At 51.8% G+C, this 17,024-nt stretch overlaps 1 protein-coding gene across 3 annotated transcripts in view; it reads right to left on the reverse strand.

Moving 5' to 3' along the window:
• The window catches only part of CDK5RAP2 (CDK5 regulatory subunit associated protein 2), a 167,576-nt gene that overhangs the window by 126,783 nt on the left and 23,769 nt on the right, over nt 1–17,024 (reverse strand). For 2 of the 3 annotated variants that reach the window (XM_045840755.1, XM_045840757.1), the window contains exons 5-10: nt 15,973–16,049; nt 9,569–9,692; nt 6,841–6,995; nt 3,442–3,604; nt 2,269–2,322; nt 1,289–1,408 (exon numbers count right to left, since the gene is read on the reverse strand). In XM_045840755.1, the coding sequence (XP_045696711.1) occupies nt 1,289–1,408; nt 2,269–2,322; nt 3,442–3,604; nt 6,841–6,995; nt 9,569–9,692; nt 15,973–16,049 (693 nt within the window). The remainder of the gene's footprint in view (nt 1–1,288; nt 1,409–2,268; nt 2,323–3,441; nt 3,605–6,840; nt 6,996–9,568; nt 9,693–15,972; nt 16,050–17,024) is intronic. The other variant, XM_045840756.1, reaches the window with a different exon arrangement.

Consider the following 17,024-nt stretch of genomic DNA (forward strand, 5'->3'; position numbering starts at 1 on the left):
CCCAACACGATACAAATTATAGCTACTATTGTTATGAAGCAGCTCTCTGCTGCATCGGACAGCCTTTCTGTATCAGGCGGCTCTCCCCTCGGCTGCTGGCCTCCTGCCTCCATGCTCTCCCTCCTTTGACCCACTCTCCGGATCTAGGCAGAGACCTCACTACAATGCAAACGTGATCTCGCCTGTCCCGCTGAGAGCCTTCAGAGGAGCAACGCCCAAGCAGCGAAACACGAACAGTCCCGCCACCCCCAGCTGGTCCCGTGCAACCTCTCCAGCGTCTTCTCTCACTTCGCTTAAATTCTGCACTTGATGCTCTGACCACCTCAGACTGCTGCTGGTTCCACAAAAAGGTATCGGGCTCTTCCTCCACTGAATGCCCTGACCACTGCTCTCCCCTCGGCATGAAACAGCCTCCTCTCCCATCTCCCTTCCCAGCCAACCCTACTCATCCTTCAAGACCCAGCTCAGACACCTCCCCCTCAAAGAGCCACCCACCCCCTTCCCAAACACACACCCTAAGCTGGATTGGGTCCCCGCACTCCACCTCCACAGCCCCCTGCACGTCCCTCCATCACAACCTTTCCTTCCCCGCCCTCCTTCCCCACCGGGCTGTGAGCAGAGTCGGGCCCTCTTCCCTGCCCCTGTGCCACGCACAGTGACTGAGACACAACAGACTGCTGCACCACGGACAGGAAACGGCACGGGATCACTCGGCCACCACCTCGGGTCCCACGGACAGCGACCCACGCAACCATCTGACTACCCTGGCCTTGCTCCCCAAATCCCCTTTATCTCAGCGTTCTGCTGTCTTTCAAAAGATCAGACCCGCACTGTCCAGGACGTAGCCACCAGCCCCCTCTGGCCGCTGAGCACTTGACCTTGGTTAATCTGACTTGAGATGTGCTGAAAGGATATCTGGACTTCAGATTTTTAAAAATGTTAAAAACTTCACTATTATTTTTATTCTATTGATTAGATGTTGAAATGATACTATTTGTCATATATAGTAAAACTGATTTCACTTGCCTCTTTTTACTTCTTTTGATGTGGCTTTAAAAAAATTAAAATTGTACCTGTAACTCACATATTTGTATTGTGATTTACACGCCAGAAGAACTTCTAATTGACCAAAGGATCCCTGCCCCTCTTCCTACAGTCATTTAACTCTACATTCTAGAGTCATTCCAGCTCTCCCATAAACTTTTCACGCAGAGCTGCAAGTCCAGGGCAGGACAGGGCAGTCCGGAAGCTGACCAGGAAAAACCTCACTCGGGTGGGTCAGACATACCTCTTTTTCCTTCGACTTTAACGCCATGGCTAGGCCCTGAATGGCTTTATCCCTCTTTAAGCTATTTTTCTTCTCTGTAGCAATTTCTCTTTCCTTCTCTCTCAGGTCCTCCTGAAGTGCCTAAATTAGATTAGAAAAAGATCCACTAAGGTGATGTGTTCCGACCGAAATGCACTGTAAATATATCTTTGAGAGCACACTCAGATGCAGTTATTCTATCTTATTCCTGTCAGCCTGTGATTAATGCTTCCACATCGAGCTGAGCGCAGTGGCGCCGGCGCCGAGCTGCTGTGCTACCGCTCCCGGCAGCAGGGCTGGGTGAGAGGACGGGGATCGGATCGGCTACGACAATGACAGCTATTCCTACAGGAAGGACGGCGATGCCTTCTGGAATGTGCATACGGTCACGTCAGAGCCTTTGAAACCACACCAGGTTATTTGGGGGAAATAACAGATCATTAATTTCATTCCCTAACGCTACAAAAGCAAGCAGAGAATTCAGTCTGATGGAGACCGAACATATACACTTATAGCGTGAGTTCCCTTCTAAAGATAATCACTGCTGCCTCCCTCCCAGGCTGTCGTGAGGATCAAAGGAGATCACAGACGGGCAAGTCCTTTCTGAGCCGGCAGGTGCTATACAAATGCCAGCTGCTGGGACAGAGGGGCCACGGAGCAATGGCTTTGCACTCAGACTGCAAGTCCGAGTCCCTGCTGCATCGCCTCCCAGCTATGTGACCTTGGAGAAGGGACCTCACGCTCTGAGCCTCACATGCCACATCTGCAAGATGGGAATGCCTGCCTCCCAGAGCTGTTACAAAGACTGAGACACCCTCTCCACAGCGCCTAAAGCTTGGCTGGCAGACGGTAGCATTCAACGAGTGACAGCTAATGTCACACAGAATTATCTCCTGCACTCAGAATAAAGCAAGAGTCTAGGATAAATCTTCAACACATTTTTAAAAATTGCATCAACATACCTGGATCCTCTCTTCAAAGCGATTTCTCTCCGTCTGGTGCTCCATTTGTGCAGCCTATGAAAAGGCATTAATTGGGGACCAGAAGAGACCCACAATCCAACAGCTTCCCCAGGACAATTAGAATGAGCACCTTATCTACTTGCTGCTCCCCCTGCCGTGGAACTCATGAAAGCAACTGTCCACTCCTGTCCCACCCGAGTGAAGAAAGATGTGCAGATGAGCGATCCGCCCTCGCAGACCACCAGCCCCACAGAGAGTCAAGCCAGGAGCTACTGGATGATGAAAAAGGACAGGGCCACGGGAGTGAGACGGAGGGTCAGAAGGGGCAGGGGACGGAGGTCTATGACAGCCAGAGACTAACTGGTGAGGCCCGAGAATTCACTGCTGTGTCCGGGACAAAGGAGACCCTGCTGCACAAGGAAATCAACACTTTGCAGGAGCACGCAGAATGTCTCCTAAGGAGAACACACCACACCCAGCCGCCGCCTTGGTCCAACGAGAACGGGGAGGTCTGGACCAGGCCTACCTGCACTTCCAGTCCTGCCCACCCTCTTCAAAAGAGCTCATCGTGGAGGCCGCCTAGTGTGGGGGCGGTCCAGGGAGGCTTTAGGGTCGGTACTAGTAACCCACCTCCTCTTGGAGCCTAGGAAAATATAATAACTCCTCTGTGCTGAGCCTGTTTCTAAACCCAGCGAGGGACCGTGATCTCTACCCTGCAGCATGGCCTGGATTCAAGGCAGCAGCACGCTAAATCCCTCTGTGAGCTGCAGCCCAATACAGGTTGGTGCCCTGCCCCCACGGCCTCTGAGTTTCAGACCAGAGTTGGCCTTAAGCCTGCCTCTAGCTGGAAAAGGTAAACCAGGTAAGTACCACAGTGTTACCCTAAGAAAACCCACAGGTGAAAACAAAGTCCCTGGGCCACAACCAATCAACACACAGTGAAACAGAGGCGTGCAGGTAGGGACTGATTTTTTTAACCAGCTGCATGAACACAAGCCGGGAAGGGAGAGAAGACGCCGGGCCCCCGGCAGAGGAAGGTTCTGCCCACTCCTCAGCTAACGGGGGCACACTGAGAAGCAGCCTGTGGGAGAGCCGTGGGGACTGGGTGAGCATCCCGTTTCCCTCGGTCCGATCTGCTCATTAAAGCCCTCCGTGGGTGTCCTGCCACCTCACCTCGGTTTCTCTCCCCTTTTCCTCCCGCAGAGCAGCAGGAAGTCCTCGGAGCTCTGCCGATGACACATCCTCATCAGGAGACACCATCTGAGATCTCTCCTCTTTAAGGCACTGAATTAAAGCTTCTTTGCTCTTCAAAGACAGTTTCAACTCCTCAATCAGTCTAAAAGAGAGTAAAATTTAAATATTAATTCTAAGCTGTTCTCTTAGCTCAGTGGAGCAGGAGGAGGTCGGAAATGGGGCCAGACATCTTCAAAGTAGACGTGTCCGATGACTGACCACAGACGAAGCTGCACTTTCCAATTCAGGGACTAAAGGCCAGAACTCATGTGACATGAACTGTGCCCTCACCTCCAGCCTGGCTCAGGTCGACCCAACCTCCCAAAGGTTAAAATATACTGTCTTTCAAGACAAAAGCTAAACTCCTCGGTGAGGCGGTGGAGCCTGAGCTCACTGGGCCTGCACCCGAGAGGCCCCAGTGCGTCCTCTCCAGAGGCTGGGTGGGGTGGGGCCCCCGCACCTGCATTCCATGACCCCGTGCCCGGAGCTGCCTTCACGACTCTACTCCTGCCGCCGCCACCACCACCACCGGACAGACGCCCACAGTCCCTCCAGGCCTAGTGGGGCGTTATTCTCATTATTCTCAAAGACTCCTCAGAGAACTTTTGCCAATGGACACCCCCAGACCCCTCAGGGAGAGCTGAACGTGTCCTTCTCCAGGCCAGCAAACTGCCTCTGCCCACTGCTCCCTGACAGCAGCCACATTATCTACGCTCTCTCAGCCTGCGTTTCCTCGGCTATAAAATGGGGGTAACTTGCTTATGTGGAATGGAGATAAGCTATTTAAAACGGCCCTACACAGCTCCAGGCATATGGCAGGACTCAACAAATGACAGTTGCTATAATTATTACTTTTCTTTTTAGCACTCAATGATTAGCATTTTGTCAAAGGACCCTAAGAAGGGTGTTTGTAGCTAAGCCTACAAAGCAACTTGCTCTGGTAGAAAAGAGGACACGCTCCCAGGGTGAAGGTGGGAAGAGAGCACTAAAAGCAGTTACAGCACCTGGCAATGCACAGGGGCACTGTCTGAACATTTGTGTCTCCGGACAGTGCTGGCGTTAGGAGGCGGGGGCTTTTGGGGGAAGATGGGGTCATGAGGGCGGAGTTCCCACGGATGGGCGTGGCATTGTATCAGTGAAGCTGTGGACAGATCCCCTGCCCCTTCCGCCAGGTGGCGACACGACAAAAACAGGACCTGAAACGGGGCCCTCACCTGACTACGCTGGCGGGCACCCTGATCTTGGACTTTCAGCGTCCCAAATAACTTCTGTAAGAAATAAACTTCTATTGTTCACAAACGACCCAGTGTGTGGAATTCTGCTATGGCTCCAAATGGACCAAGACAACTGGATACAGAGGGAACTGGCGGCCCCAGCACTAGGCCCCCAAAACCAGGAAAGAGGAGTAAGAGCGCCCTCTAGGGGCTCAACTCTGAAACCATCAGTCAGTCAGCTGGAGAGGTGGAAGTCATCCAACTGTACATGAAAATGGATGTGCTGTGTGTGTCCAACTCACACCTCAATGGAACTGATTTTCTAGCTAACTTAAAGCAAGCCCTACAAGGGGTGGACATGAGCGGGGCGGGCCTGCGGGGCTGCAGCCCAGCGGGAGCACCAGGCCCACCTAGCGGGGCAGCAGCTCTCCAGCAAGACCACGGCCCGGTCCTCCCACACCTCCCGGGTTTTCAAGAGCATCTGGAAATCCAGACTCTTACACAAAATTAGATTTTTTTAAAATACTAAAAACTAGTTAAACTTCAAAAAAAATCAGATAAAACGTATCTGTTGGCCAAACTTGACCTGCTGGGCCCCTCACTGTCAGTGCCTTAAAGATACAGAAGAGCTTTAAGGTCTGATCAAAGGAAAACAAGCAGCTGCCATATGTACCTTCAAAAAGGGTGGGGGTGGGGCCGGAAACACATCCCTGTGAGGGCCCTGCCCATAGCGCAGTCATCCCGGGCAGCAGATGTGAACCCACCTGGCCAGGGCATGGCCGAGGACCCTTATCCCGGTTCTGTGCCTATTCCAATTCCATCACCTTCTGACACTGATTTGGCTTCCGAGACAGGCCTGCCTTCAGGGAGGAAACACGGTGCTTCTCGCCCCAGGGGAGTTCCACCAGGGAGGGCCACACCCTGAGCGAGCAGAGGCCCACAGTGGGCATCTGGCAGCTGCTTTGCTGTCTGGGATGTGACTGGGGCACACCTACCCCCGGGTCAGGCGCATCTGCAGGTCTGACAAGTCGGCTTCTGTGCCCACCCAGCCAGACCTATGGGAAACCCCAGGAAGACAAAGCCTTTAGCAAGGCCATGACCAGACCACCCACATCCACGGAGACCCCACCGCTTGGACCAGCAAGTACTGTGAGCAATAACCCTTCCCAAGTCCCCTTTTCCAAAAAGATAAGGACCCAAGTTCCTGCACTCTCCTCAATGACCTTGAAATGAGGCGGGCTCCACACCCTCGCACGTGCCACGCCCTCTGGAGGCCAGGCTTCTTCAAGGGCCCCCAGCGCTCCTCCTCTGACAAGCAGTCCCTGCCCCGCACCCAGGCAGAGCGGGCCAGTCCCACTCCCTCACGTTTGTCTCAGCACAGAACCCTGAACTTACCTCCAGCACCAATCTATTTCTACCTCTGTCCCCCCCATACACACACCCTCGGGAACTCCATTTAAGGAAGACAGTGCTCATCTCTGAACTCCTGGCACCCAGCGCGGCCGTGCTCAGCAGCTGGCTCAGGAACGAATCCTCAGCTCCTCTCACTCAGGCCTTAGTCCACAGGCCCGATCTCGACTCTCCTGGTGGGTGCCCACAATCCCTCAACCCAACACGTCCCAACTGAAAGCTCATGGTCCCACTCCCTCTGCCCAAAAACACCTTTCTCCCTTCACCCCCCAAACTCGGCAAACTGCACTACCATCCCACCACGGCTCGTCTGGGTGAGGGGTAACTCTGCAGCCTTTCCCTCAGCCGCAGATCCAATCAGCCCCCAAGCCCTTTGAGCCAACACGTGCATCTACCTTCTACCATTCGTCTCTCTCTCGTCCGGTAGTTCTGTCACCTCAATCCTGTCAAGATTAAGGGAAAAAGGGAAATCAAGGTTGTTTTTCCCTTTTTCCTTTGGCTACTGGGAAGCTTACAGCCAAAACTGAATGCTGAATTTAGTTTCTGAGTGGAAAGCTCCAGCATGAATTTCTATCTACTACCTCTCTCTCTCTCTGCCCTCACAGTCCTAGTTTTCTCACCGTGGGGACAGGGAGGGGAGGAAGGGGGAGGGGACAATTCTTTCCCCATGCCGCCAGACAAATAACTGTCAGGTGTCGCAGGGGCAGAGCCAGACCTGTCTTTCTCCTCCAGGGCCACGGCCACGTCCACGTTCCCCTCGTGCATCTTCTTCATCTCCGAAAGCCTGTTCTCCAGGCCCAGCCGCAGGGCCCTCTCCGCCTCCGTCCCTGCGAAGGCCTTTCTCAGGTCCGCCTGGGCAGCCTGCACTTCCTGGAGTTAAATTAAATGCACGTGATGCAATTTTTCAATACAATTGGGAACACTCTGAAAGGAAATTGGATTAAAATATAAATATTTATGACTTTTTCTCTGGCACACTTCCCCCCCACCGAATTGCGCCACACACGGGGAGAACCGGCAATAAAGGCATCTGCCAGCCGTCCTTCCGTCTTGTATCTGGAAGACTAATAGGCATTTCCAACGGAAAAGACTCAACTCTGTAGGAACCGGTTTGGTTTTGAAAAATCAGATCAATATTTACAGCTCAATGAGAACAAGGAGAAATGCGCCTCTCAATGCCTAAACATACATAAATTTCAAAGAGGCACCATAATCTCCACGCAAATCCATCCCACACCCCACCGCCCCCTCCCCAGTGTTTTTTAAGATGATGACTACACAACCCTAAAGTACATTTTCCGTATCTCCAAAGTGATTTAGGTGGTGGAAAACTCTACGTTCATCCAGAGCGCTCAGAGAAAGCAACAAGGAAATTATCTCAGTCCCGTAGGCAGGGTCCTGTTAGGGGAAGAGGCCCTGGTGCTCAGGAAAGGGACCTGGGAGTAGCCGGGCATCTCCGACTACTCATGCCAACTGCCTCTGATTACAACACAGACATAAACGTGAAATCCCACTGTTCAAAACCCAGCTCCCACTTATTTGCTGTGTGACCCTGGGTAGTCACTTAACCTCTCTGAGCCCCAGCTTCCCACCCTATACAACAAGGATAACCACCATCATGTCAGAGAATTGTTGTGAGACCTGTCAAAGGCCTGCTGCAACACAGGAAACTCGGACAAACGGGTTTGTCCTTCCCTTCCCTCCAGTGCCTCCCCCAACACTGTCTCCCCGAGAGGCCTGCCTGTCAATCTTAGTGACAGCTGGGAAAAACCATTTCCCAATTTGCTGAGACCAAACGACAAACCCTCTTATTTACTGAGAGCCGACTCCATGCCAGGCTCTATTTATAAATACTACCTTTGGTCCTCACTCCGTTCGCCCTAAGAAGTGACAGACTGCCGCAGTTTAGAAGTTTAGAATGCAGGCTCTGCAGCCAGACCTCCAGGCATTTTCTGCCTGTGTGACCTTAAGCAAGTGACTCAGCCACTCTGTGCCAGCACTGCATGTTGTTGTTAGAGGGTGATTAAAGCATTTACGTCCTAGGTTTGTTGCGGGGATTACCTACATCAGCGTGTGCAAACGCTGAGAAGGGTGCCTCGCCTGTGGTAAGTCCCTGACAAATGGCTAGCTGCCCTGCTGTCGCATTACAATGACTCCAGCAAAGCAGGCGGCACTAGCCTCATTTTGCAGAGGGAGAGGCAGAGGCTCAGGGAAGGCGAATGCTTTATCCAAGGTGACGAAGCTGGTAAGTGACAGAGCAGGGATTCAGGTGTCGGTTGTGCAGGCACCTGAAATCATTGGGAAGCACTTAGTGGGAAAAATAGGATGAATGAACAAGATTAGGTTAAGTGTCCGGAAAGTCTCACAATCATCTGAACTAAAACTCAGAGCTTGGACTCAGAGACCCTTCCTGGGCTCAGAGAGGTCCCACGCAGCCCCACCGCTTACGACCACGCCTGGTTTCTCACCCTCTCCGAGCCCCTTTCCTCACCCGCGTGATCAACCTGACATCTCCACAGCCCCAGGGAGCGGACCCCAGGGCCAACCTGAACGCCGTGACCGGAAAGGACCACTGTAATAAGCTGCACAATACAGCCCTCAAATGTATCCACTCTTTGCATCAGAAGTGCTTTTTGCTGCTCTTTCTCCTCACACCTGCGACAAGAATCAGGGTTGCAGAGAGAGAAAGTGAAATGAAACAACAGACTCCGAAGACCAAGGATCCAGCAACTGGTTTACTCAACATTGGCTGTAAGTGGAGGAAACTTCTTTTAGCACCTAGGAGCCAGGCCTTCCTACGCAAGAGACACCCCGACTCCCACCGGTCACAGGAAGCATCCGACTGAGCACCAGAGGGAGGAGCTGCTGCACACAGCGCCTCCCTGAGAGGGGCATTCGGTCAGCGCTGGTGGGAGGGCGCAGGGAGGCTGGACGCTGCGGAAGGCGGGATGGAGGGGTGGGGGCTGGACGCTGGGGACAGCACTGCACAAACACACAATGGCCCATCAGTCAGAAAGTCTGGTTCCAGCCTTAGCTAATGACGGGTGAGTCACTTTCCTTCTCGGGGCCTCAGTTTCCACTTCAGGAAAAGAAAGGCACTGAGCTAGATAACAGGAGGAGCAGTGCAGCAGGAACTCGGGGCTTCAAATCGGCAGTGACACATCTACATGCAGGGTTAAACTGGGACTGGATAGTGCTTCTCTCCGTGCCTCAGGGTCTTCTCCTATAGGAACGAGACAGTAATGGCCAGTCTGCAGGGGGTGAGGGTACAGATTCTCTCTGCCGAGCGCCCGGAATGGGGCTGGAGCCACAGAGATGCGCAGTGAGGACAGCTGTCGTGTCTGCGGAAATTCTGACAGTTACGAGGCGGAAAGACACAATTGCGCCCACTCCATTATTGGCCTACTGTAAGAAACCCTTCTCCTCGGGGTCTCCAGACTTGCCTCTTCTAAAAGGAGTATCCTTTTGGTCAGGAGGTCCTCGACCTGCTTCACCTTCTTCTGAGCGTCCTCCTTCACCCGCCGAACTTCAGAGCCGCCCCCTTCGGCCAGGCTCTCGACTGCTTTGCTGCAGAAGGAGGCAAACAAGGGCCACAGTTAGGTAGCGATTGCAGGCACCCAAGATACAAGGACTACTCCCCCGGGCCTGCTATTTTAATTAACATCTGTAACTCAAAAAACACTGATAATATGATATATAAATGTGTCAAATTAACTGGTTGTGCACCTTAAACTTACACAATCTTATATGTCCGTGATGTGTCAATAAAAATGCACATTATTTAGCCCTGGCTGGGTAGAACAGTTGACTAGAGCATCATCCCCACACACCAAGGTTGCAGGTTCAATCCCTGTTCAGGGCACATACAGAAAGCATCCAATGACCCCAGCAGGTGTGGCTGAGCTGGTTGGAGCATCGTCCCACGGCCAGAAGGTTGCAGGTTTGACTCCCAGGCAGGGCACAGACCTAGGCTGTGGGTCTGACTGCCAGCTGGGGCGTGGATGGGGGGCAACTGGTCGATGTTTTTCTCACATTGATGTCTCTTCCCCACCCCTGTTCCTCTCTCTCAAAATCAATCAACATATCCTTGGGTGAGGATGAAGAGAAAATATGTTTAAATATATATATATATACTATTTAAAAATAAAGTAAGTCATTTATAATCTCACCACTCGGCACAGCTAAGGTAACATTTCAGTGTACAACCTTTGAGGTGTCTTCTTCAAAAACAGAATCATGCAGCACACATCTGTGATCTGATTTTACTGCTTAACACACTATAAACATCCTTTTGTGTCAGTACAAATTAATATTTAAAGGCTACATATTAATTTTCAGTATATATTAAATCAACCCCTATTTTAAAAACGTTTAGATTACTTCTGATTTTACACATCTGTCTGATCATCCTTAAGCAGCTCGAGAAACAGTGCTCAGTACAAAGTACTCAACAAATGTCAGAGTTATGGTACATTGTGCTAAGCAATGTTACGATGAAAGCATCCTTGTATGCATACTATCCAGGGACTTCCCTAACGTCAATTCCTAGAAAGCGAACCACTAGGTTAAAGTGTAAATACTCTTTTAAGACTCCTCTGACAGTTACTGGCAAGTTTCTCACCAGGAAACTCCCAACAAAGTGCACCTCCCCCAGCGGCAGGGAGGGTGGAAGCTGGTCAGACAAGCCACCGCAGGAGGAAACAGGTAAAACACGGTGAATCTGAGGAAGTTCCACGGGGCTGCCTGCTTCATCCCTGGCCAGCCGGAGGGGAAGCACCTGAACCGCAGCCCCGCTCTGCGAGCACTGGCTGCTGCTCAGGGCGTGGGGAGGAGACCCGAGAGCGGCCCCCACCCCGTGCTCCTCGGGCGTGAGATGCAGAGCCCCCCTGTCGCTGTGGCACCACGGGTCACTCTCCATGGGACAGGCAGGGGTGGGGACGGATGGCACACGGAAATCAGACACGGGACCACAGCCACGGACGCCTCTCATTCTGGTTCTCCCCAGAAGAAAAGCAGAGGCGGGCACCACACGTGAGACGCACCCAGAGCCGCTCTCAGCACATTCCTCAAATGACTGCGGGTTTCCCGAAGGCAGAATAACATAAGGGAAATGGCTCCCCCTATAGCTGGTTTCTCAGACTCTATTCACCACCAGCCTCCCAAGCCCTGCTTGAGGGGTGTGTGAGACTTTCCCAACCAAGAGCCACGCGACCAGACACGCACGTGCACCGGCCATGTGAATCTGCGACCGAGAACAGTGGAAAGTCAAGAGGGCTGTTCTTGCTGCCCAAGTCTCAAACATTCACATCATGTCCCTTCCACCAGTGAGCCTGCACAAGGCCCTGGTGTCGTGATACCCCTTGAACGGAATTCAATGTGAACAACTGGAAAGAAAGCACAGGGGCTCTTAAGCTGAAGAGATCTGCTTCCAAATTTTTCCTCTGTTATGTCCTCCGTGTCACTATGGGTGACTTAGCTCTTACACCTCAGTTTCCTCATTAGAAAGATGAGGTGACAACCTCTCAGAATGCATGTGCTAACAGCACGGGGCTCCTGCCTCTCTGATCTGAGTGCTGCAAGACAGCCTGTTGTGCCCCAGCCACCGCCACCGCAGTGCTTGCCCCTGCTGAGATGCCCCTAGCGGCCTCATTCCACCCCCTGCTGGTGTCTGAGCTGAGGAAGGATCATCTGCCGGCCAGAACTCAGGCCGTCGCTGCCACTCCCTGATTCACGCCATGCAATGTCCTGAGCCCACCCCTCAGCTCGTTTCTTGACTAAGACTGTCTGGAGTTCACACAACCACTTCTGTCACTGCTCAAGAGGTCATGCTACACGGCTGCAAGAATTCTGGACTAGAAGCTTTTCCTCCCTGAGTTTTGGATACAGAATTTTCTGGACTAGAAGCTTTTCCTCCCTGAGCTTTGGATACAGAATTTTCCAGTCCTGAATTTCCTCAAACCCCCTCCAATGTTTTAGCCCTTGGGCCTTCCAGAGCCTCCTCTAGAAATGGCTCAATTACCCGCCCCCACCCTCCACCCCACCCAGCAGGTGCAAATCCACCGGCTCCCCCCACCCGCCCAGACCAAACCTCCGTGTTGTAGAGTCAGCCTCACATACATCATCAAGAGGCCGACTACAATTTTTAACAAGATCTGGCATTATTCAGTTTGTTTGCATTTAGTTATATCAATAAAATATACTCCCAATAATAAATGTTCCAACTTTTCATTTATCATCTTTGTATTTTACAGTTACTGTAGCAATAAAATTTATACTCAGCAGTATGGTGCCATTTTCCTCTACTAATGGAATTATTATTTTTGTTTGTGTTTTAAAGCTACAGAAATAAAATTTACTCCCGACAATATGTCTGCTTTTGTTTTTAATGTCCCCTTACGGTAACGGATGAATACAACAATGGAAAGTCAGCGAGCACAGCGGCTCGCTCCACAGCGCGGGAGAACGGGCCGCAGAGCCCTTGGACGGGCCGCCCGCTCCTCCGAGCCCGAGTATAACTTTTCCTTCAAATGGGAACAGCAGCTGCCTCGCGTAGCTGCCGTAAAGTCTAACTGACATGATCAAGCGTGTCAAGTACCAGGCACAGGGTTAGGGGTTAAGAAGGTTCTCAATAAATGTTAGTTCCCTCCCTGTAGAATCCGGTCCCACAGAGGAGACAGACAGCAAGACCCCAGGAGAGGGAAGGCGGAGAGACACTGGCCCAATCCAGCTCTCCGCCCAATGCAAAAACGAACCTTCTGCAAACACCACCCTCGCTACTCTTTTTAACCATCAACATTTCCTCTTGATTCTTTCCATTCCAATTATAGTTCTCCCATCCACCCAAAAAAGAAACAACCATGATATCAAAAAGGAAGTGGAGGGCATTAATAAAAAAGACATTTTTCCATCAGCAGGTACGCACCACACACACCATGCTGGGTGCCAGGCAGTCAGAGGCAAGGGGAGAGGCACAGAGCACAGGCCGGTGGCAGACGGGGTGCGGACTCCGTGGCAGGGAACCCACACGAAGGCCCTGTCCGCCCCTTCCACCACCCTGTACTCCGCTAAGGAAGAGGTTCTTGGCTAAGGGGATGCCCAGTCATGTTAAAGAAATGAGAAACACATGTGAAAATAAAAAAAGAATGTGAAACCTCGTGCTGGACCAGAAGTCACAAACTTGAGTTCTAACCCAACTCTGATCTTCCTGGCTGAGTGGTTTAAGTCACGGCCCTTCCCTTCTCCAAACCTAAATTCCCTCCACTCTCAAATGAGGTTTTCCTCGGGATCTGAAGAACTTGCAGGATAATGATGGACTGACTGCAAACGGATATCAAAGTGTTTTATAAGCTGAAAAGTGCGGCCCACAAGTGGGATTGTCATTACATGCCAGAGAAGTTGGTGAAAAGACAGGTGTGAGCTTCCACGTGTGACCCAACAGGAGGCGCTATGCAGGGTGGCGACGGGAAAGGCGCTCGGCTGAGAAGGGCTGGAAGGGGAAGAGGGCCGAGCAGCAGGAGCAGCAGGAACAGCGACGTTTCTAGATCTGCGAGCTGTGCGTGAGACACAACGTCGGTGGGGAACACGCCGGAGCAGCTGAGTCACTGTGGACGTTCCCACACAGAGCTCACAGTCTTGACCCCTAACCTACCCCCGACAGCCCCCTTCCCATCCCCTACATAGTCCTGTTGGTTCTGCTTCCTCTGTGTCTTTGCAACCCGCCCATCCACCTGTCACTCATCTGTCACCCACACTCCTGGGCCAGCCTCCTGACTGGCCCCCTGCTTCCACTCCTGCCCCCTCTGCAAAACGCTTCCCACTCAGCACCCAGAGTGACCTTTTAGAAAACAAAACTCTGATTGTGTCAGTTGCTTAAAGCCCATGACTACCTTCGCTTTGATGTGAGGGTAAGACCAAACTCTCCAATGAGGCCTCCAGATCCTGCAAGACAGGCCGAGCCCCCCAGCCTTCTCCGACTGCCTCCGTCCTGCACACTCCTTTCCCCTTCACCCGGTTAATGCCTGCCTACACCCCCGACCTCATCTCAAATGCTACCCCCTCAGGGCCCCCTCCCTGCAACAACCTATACTATATGTCTGTTTCCACTGCTACAAACTCCCACGGCTCCCTTTATTTTCCCCACAGCCCTTCTCCCAATCGGTACTGAGATATAAATACAGTTGCAGTATTTTATCCTCATCACCACCACTAGACCATAGGCCCCACGTGTCTGTCTGGATCAAACTGCGTCCCCAGGAGCCGAGTCCCATGCGGCACGGCACAGCCGTTTAATAAACACATTCTCAATCAACTGGTAAGTCAGATCGGACCTGAAGGGTTCTGAACACTAGTTTGGGCAGTTCGGCGCATCTACGCACACAAACATGCGCACACGCCCCCGCAGCGCGCGCCCTGAGTGCTGGTGCTGAGGGGTGCACGAGGCCTCGGTGAGCCGGGGCTCCCCCGTGGACACGCGTGACTGAAAGCAAGTCCTGCTCAAGAGGCGCAGCAGGGAGAGCCCAGACCAGATTCTATCACTGACTTCCAGGCCTGGTAATGTAAGTTTGACTCCCTGCCTAAAGAATGATGAATGATGTACTTCTGGAAGAAAAACCAAAAACAAAAACTTATTATTCCAATGGATTCATTTATTCATTCGCTCACTCAGAAAATGCCAGGTGAGCAAGGTCAGGCGGGACCTGGGAACCTGCAGTCTGCTCAGAGCTAACAGCAGTCTGACTTCCAGCAGCCGGCCCTGCCCAGGGCAGTGCAGCTGCGTCCCAGGCTGCAGACTCCTGCTCCCGGCCCCGCATCCAGCAGGGGCTCTACTGCCGTGACAGATGCAGCAGTTCCACATAAGCTTTCAGCCCAATTCTGGGACAGGCAGCCCCGGGAAGTCTTACTCCACTCTCACCCACCGAAACTCAGCACACTCCGGTATCCCCACTGTACCCACAAACTACCAATGTACCTCCACTGCACTTGGTTTGCACGGTGAGTTGTCACCAGTCTCTGATGAGCTCTTGCAGTAAGGGAATATCTCTTTTCAAAAACACGTGTAGCACGAGTAATTATGTCATAAATGTTTATGAATGAATGAGTGAATAACCAATTGAGTCATTGGTTATATTCTCTGAACTGCGCTTGTTGTTTAAGAAATAATTAATCAAAACAACAGTTTTCAAATGCTCTTTAAGCAAAACAGACAGAAAAATGAGCTACTCTGGCGGAAGCGCCGTCCCCTGCCCCACTGCCTCACCTCCCACGGGGGTCCCTCGGGGCCCCTTTATGCCCCTAGGGCTTTTACAGCAATGAGTGAGCTAACGATACACTTACAAAATCTGGATGGATCTCACAAATATATCATTGAGGAAAGGGACCAGACGCAAAAGGGTGCATGCATAGCACGTGATTCCGTTTCTACCAAGTTCAGAAATGGGCAGAACTAAGCAATGACTAGTGACTAAGCGACACTACTAGTCAGCAAAGGGACCATCTTTGCGAGAGAAGGTAAGTTCTGGGAGCATAAGGGGACTTTCTTGGGGGCTGGTGACGTGCTGGTTTCCGATCAGGACGGTGACCCACAGGTGTCTCTGCTTAGTGAAAATCCATCCTGCTGTCCGTGTAAGATCTGCTCATTTTCCCACAAACTGTAAAAGTTTGTTGAAACATAATTAAATAAAAACGAACCCTCCTTGGGGCCCTCCAAGCCCAGCTGGAGGACAACGGGTTGGAAAGCACAGGGCTCTATTTTACAGCCCACGTGGCCGCCCGTGGGGGAGCCCTGGGCGCCCCTCGCACTGGTGACGGGGACGCCGGGGACGACGGGGACGGGACGACAGGTACTCACGAGGCTTTGACGAGCAGCCGCTCTCTCTCCTGGAGCTCCCGCTTCAGACTCTCCACTTCCACCTTGAGCTCGATGTTCTTTCAGATGAGATCAGGGAAGAAAAGAAACAGCGTAAAACTACAGGCCGCACTGTCCACCGTGGGGAAACCACTTTCCTCGCGGACTGACTACGCCGTGCTTGTAATAGGTAGCTGTTAGACTGGAAACCTCATTAGCCTCAGGGCACAGGGAAAAGGGAATTATTAAACACTGGTGGTCTCAAAAGAAAGCCCCCGATTTCTCAAGACTTGAAACAATTATGTAAATTTTCCAAGCTTCTAACAGCCAGAGCACTCAAACATCAAGGCATAAATGTCATACAAGGGAGGCCGATTTAAAAACTGTTTGCCCTCCACCAAGCAAATTTACAAGCAATTCTGCAGTTTGTTTTTACCATTCCAGGGCAATTACTGCTGGTTGTTTACCATCACACATGTGCTGGCTGCAGCAGTGGAAACATTTTACAGCTTAAAAAAATAAACATGTGGACAGATAAATGGGAGGCCCCATCCCTGCCTGTCTCATTTCAATGTGAGATTTCAGGGAATTCACGAAAGAGCCACAATTGTACACGGCAAACTGTCTATTAGGGACACCGCAGTGTTCACCAACCAAATGTCTTCCTCGTAACCAACGAGGAGGAAGGACGTCGCACGTGGCCCTGGGCTCCTCATTCACATGCGAGTCCGAAGACAGAGTCTGTAGCGAGCGGATCGCAACGTGAGACAGTGGGACAGAGGCTGGCTTCCCGAACCAGCCCACAGATGTAGCCCAGACCGGGCATCAGATGGGTCTCCGTGGTAGAAAGGGGTCTGGGCGAAAGGTTCTCAAAGAACTGCTATAATTCCAGGTTCTCTTTGAAATCTTGCTCCTGTTTTAATAATTCATGCCAATTTTGCATTCCACTCCATAATACATGAGTATCATTTTAAATAAAAATAACATTTCCAGTAAAATTTACAATCTCGGAGGACATGGCTCTCCCTCCTTTCAGCCAAGCAGCACCGCGGGAT

This window comes from Phyllostomus hastatus, unplaced genomic scaffold (assembly GCF_019186645.2).
Source record: "Phyllostomus hastatus isolate PE091 unplaced genomic scaffold, TTU_PhHast_1.1 phas_contig_34, whole genome shotgun sequence".
Classification (NCBI taxonomy): domain Eukaryota; kingdom Metazoa; phylum Chordata; class Mammalia; order Chiroptera; family Phyllostomidae; genus Phyllostomus; species Phyllostomus hastatus.